Genomic DNA, 2,712 nt, shown 5'->3' on the forward strand with positions numbered 1-2,712 from the left:
GCTAAAGTATAAAATAGCAATAAAGTAGATTAGTTGTGGCAATTAGAAAGTTAACTATTAGCTGTGTGGAAATTAGACTTCTTTAAAATAGCCACGTCACAAAACATTTCATAGCAATAAGCTAATTAGTCCTTAGCCAAGAAACTTTAAAGTTTGTAGTTGGCTTTAAATTATGCCACTTCTAGCTACGCATGCTATGAAAAAAATTATAATAGCTAAAGTGTTTAGCCACAGAAATAAAACAGGTGCAGAAGGAGTAGAACAGGAAAGAATGCTTTCGTGAAGTAAAACAACAGGAAAGAATGCTTTCGTGAAGTAAAACATCCTAGAAAAGAAAACAATATGTTTGATCTAATCTAATAACTGATATGCCTTTTCTGTCATAACCAAGAAACACACATGAAATGAATCCAAGTTGAAATTTATCCCCTATATGGATTAGGATTAGCCGCAAAACAGCGGCAACCAAATACTTTGAGGTTTGTATAAGAAGGTTCAGAATTATACAAAAGTTGATAAGGTGTTTTGTGATGTAAAAATGATAAAAGAAATCTGTTCATCAAATAAGTTGTTTGAGGACACAATCCCCCCCCCCCCCCCCCTCCCCACCCCAATATTTAAGTGGAAGTTTAGATTGAAATAGCAAGGGTGTAGCAGTTTCTAGTAAATATTTTTGTTTCCTTTCTATAACAACAACATTGCACTATTCAACTCATAACGATCACATATGATTTTGTTTCCATAAAAAGCTTGCCAAATTAATGTCATGGATATTGAGTACACAAAAAGGAAGTAATTAACTTCTCTAGTTCATTAATGGGAAGAACTAGAGTTTTATTCAATACACAACACAAATACATAATTTAGATAATAGGAAGAACTAGAGTTTTATTCAACACACAACACAAATACATAATTTAGAAAATTACAACCACAAAAGTATTAATTAGTAGCTTAGTACATAACATAGTGTCAAAAACACATACTTTGTGGCCATAATTTCTTAGAGCAAATTAATGCTTCTTCTTAAGCTTTCTCTAGAGCAATTTTATTGCCACCGATGGCGCAATGGTTGCTACCACAGCTTTTCACGCAAGTTTTAAGCATCTCCTCATCTGCAAAATTACCAGAAAATTAATGAGTTGCCCTTATTTATACATCATAGAGATAAAATAAAGGGGAAACAATATACATCACATTACTATAGAAGCTAATTACTAAATCTCCCACTAGTTTGATTATTACATAATGTACCATTAAAAAATGGCATGGATACATTGTGTAGTTGCGGATACATTATAGACAAGTAACCCTCCAGATACATACAGATGCACATGTTAAGACGTCCAAATATAATGTTAAGTTGTCCGAATATATATATATGGTTCAGTCTCAGATACATCATATGTATCCACATGTATTTGAGTAGTTCGTCCATGATAGAAGATAAAATAAAAGCACACAATGCATGGAAGTGGCTATAAAGCCAAAAAAGTGTTAGTTACCGTTGAGAAATTCAGAACAAACTGAAAGAGAACATCCAACTGTACAAACAGCAGTTGTAGTGTTTGGAGTTTCAATCTCCTCATTTACAAATGGCGAAAAGCAACCAATGAGGCACACACTATAGGACGCAGCATTTTTGAAATCCCGTGTACATTTTGCCGGACACGGTACACCACAATCCACCAAGCACTTAGCTACGTCCTCAGGTTTTCTGTTGTTAATGGAACATGCTATCGTACATGGTGTACCACATTCAACCATGCACTTAAGAAAATTTGTTTCAGACAAAAATATCGCCTTAGCTGAACATCCGAGCAGACATGTTAATGGACCAGCCATAGCATTGTGCTCTGTCAAAACAAGCATTATTACAATGAACAACACTGAAACAACCTTCATTGCCATTGAGAGAGAGAGAGTAAATTTGCACTATAGATATGTTTGTTCTTGTTTTTTTGGTTGGTGCGAAAATAAGCTTGTCTTAAGGAACTATTTATAGAGGAAACATATATCATTATATTGTTTTTGACTATTATATCTAAGATAATGTGTGATGGAGAATCAAGGGAGGAAACTCACCATTATCCAAAAGGTATCAATTGAGACATGGCCTCAAAATACCCAAAAATTATACTATATACACTCAGGGGCGGAGTTGGGGTTCAACATAACCCCGTTTGTGATACGATATGAGACGTTTAGAGAAAGAATCATGCAGGCAAAGCTCTTAATATCGCACCATGTAAGAATATTCTAGGGCTGATTGAGCCCAACAACTAGTATCAAAGCCCAGGTCTGGTGGGATAAGTATGGTGATTATGGCGAAATGATGGAGTGTGGGGATCGATTTGTTACCCTTAAAAACTTGGAGATACACACACATGAAGAAGCTTAGTTGCGGACTTAATTCGATTGCCATTAAAATACTAGAATGATGTGGGTGGTATATTGTGCATCTTAGTGACTCGTGGATTGTAGTGATGGGCTACGTGGAACTTACTTTGTGTGGGACATAGTTGAGTATACGAACAAAAGTCCCACATTAATAGCTGAAAAGACTGAAAGCTACATATAAGGTGTGAAATTTCTACATGGTATAATGTCGCCCTATGGGCAAGGGCGGCTCAATATACTTGGTTTTCTAAAGTGAAAATTCAAAATGAGGCCTTGAAGAGAAAAAAAATATTTTTGTATAGTTTTTTTAAT

At 35.1% G+C, this 2,712-nt stretch overlaps 1 protein-coding gene across 1 annotated transcript; it reads right to left on the reverse strand.

Annotated features, from left to right (window-relative positions):
* Positions 1-793: 793 nt before the first annotated feature.
* On the reverse strand, positions 794-2,429 carry LOC107845330. The gene is made up of 2 exons (XM_016689593.2): positions 1,506-2,429; positions 794-1,115 (listed from the first exon to the last, which is right to left on the reverse strand). Exons 1-2 carry the CDS (start codon positions 1,909-1,911, stop codon positions 1,027-1,029), a joined length of 495 nt encoding a protein of 164 aa, XP_016545079.1. The 5' UTR covers positions 1,912-2,429; the 3' UTR covers positions 794-1,026.
* Between the last annotated feature and the right edge of the window lie 283 nt (positions 2,430-2,712).

The sequence above is a fragment of the Capsicum annuum genome, chromosome 10, assembly GCF_002878395.1.
Source record: "Capsicum annuum cultivar UCD-10X-F1 chromosome 10, UCD10Xv1.1, whole genome shotgun sequence".
In the NCBI taxonomy this organism is placed as follows: domain Eukaryota; kingdom Viridiplantae; phylum Streptophyta; class Magnoliopsida; order Solanales; family Solanaceae; genus Capsicum; species Capsicum annuum.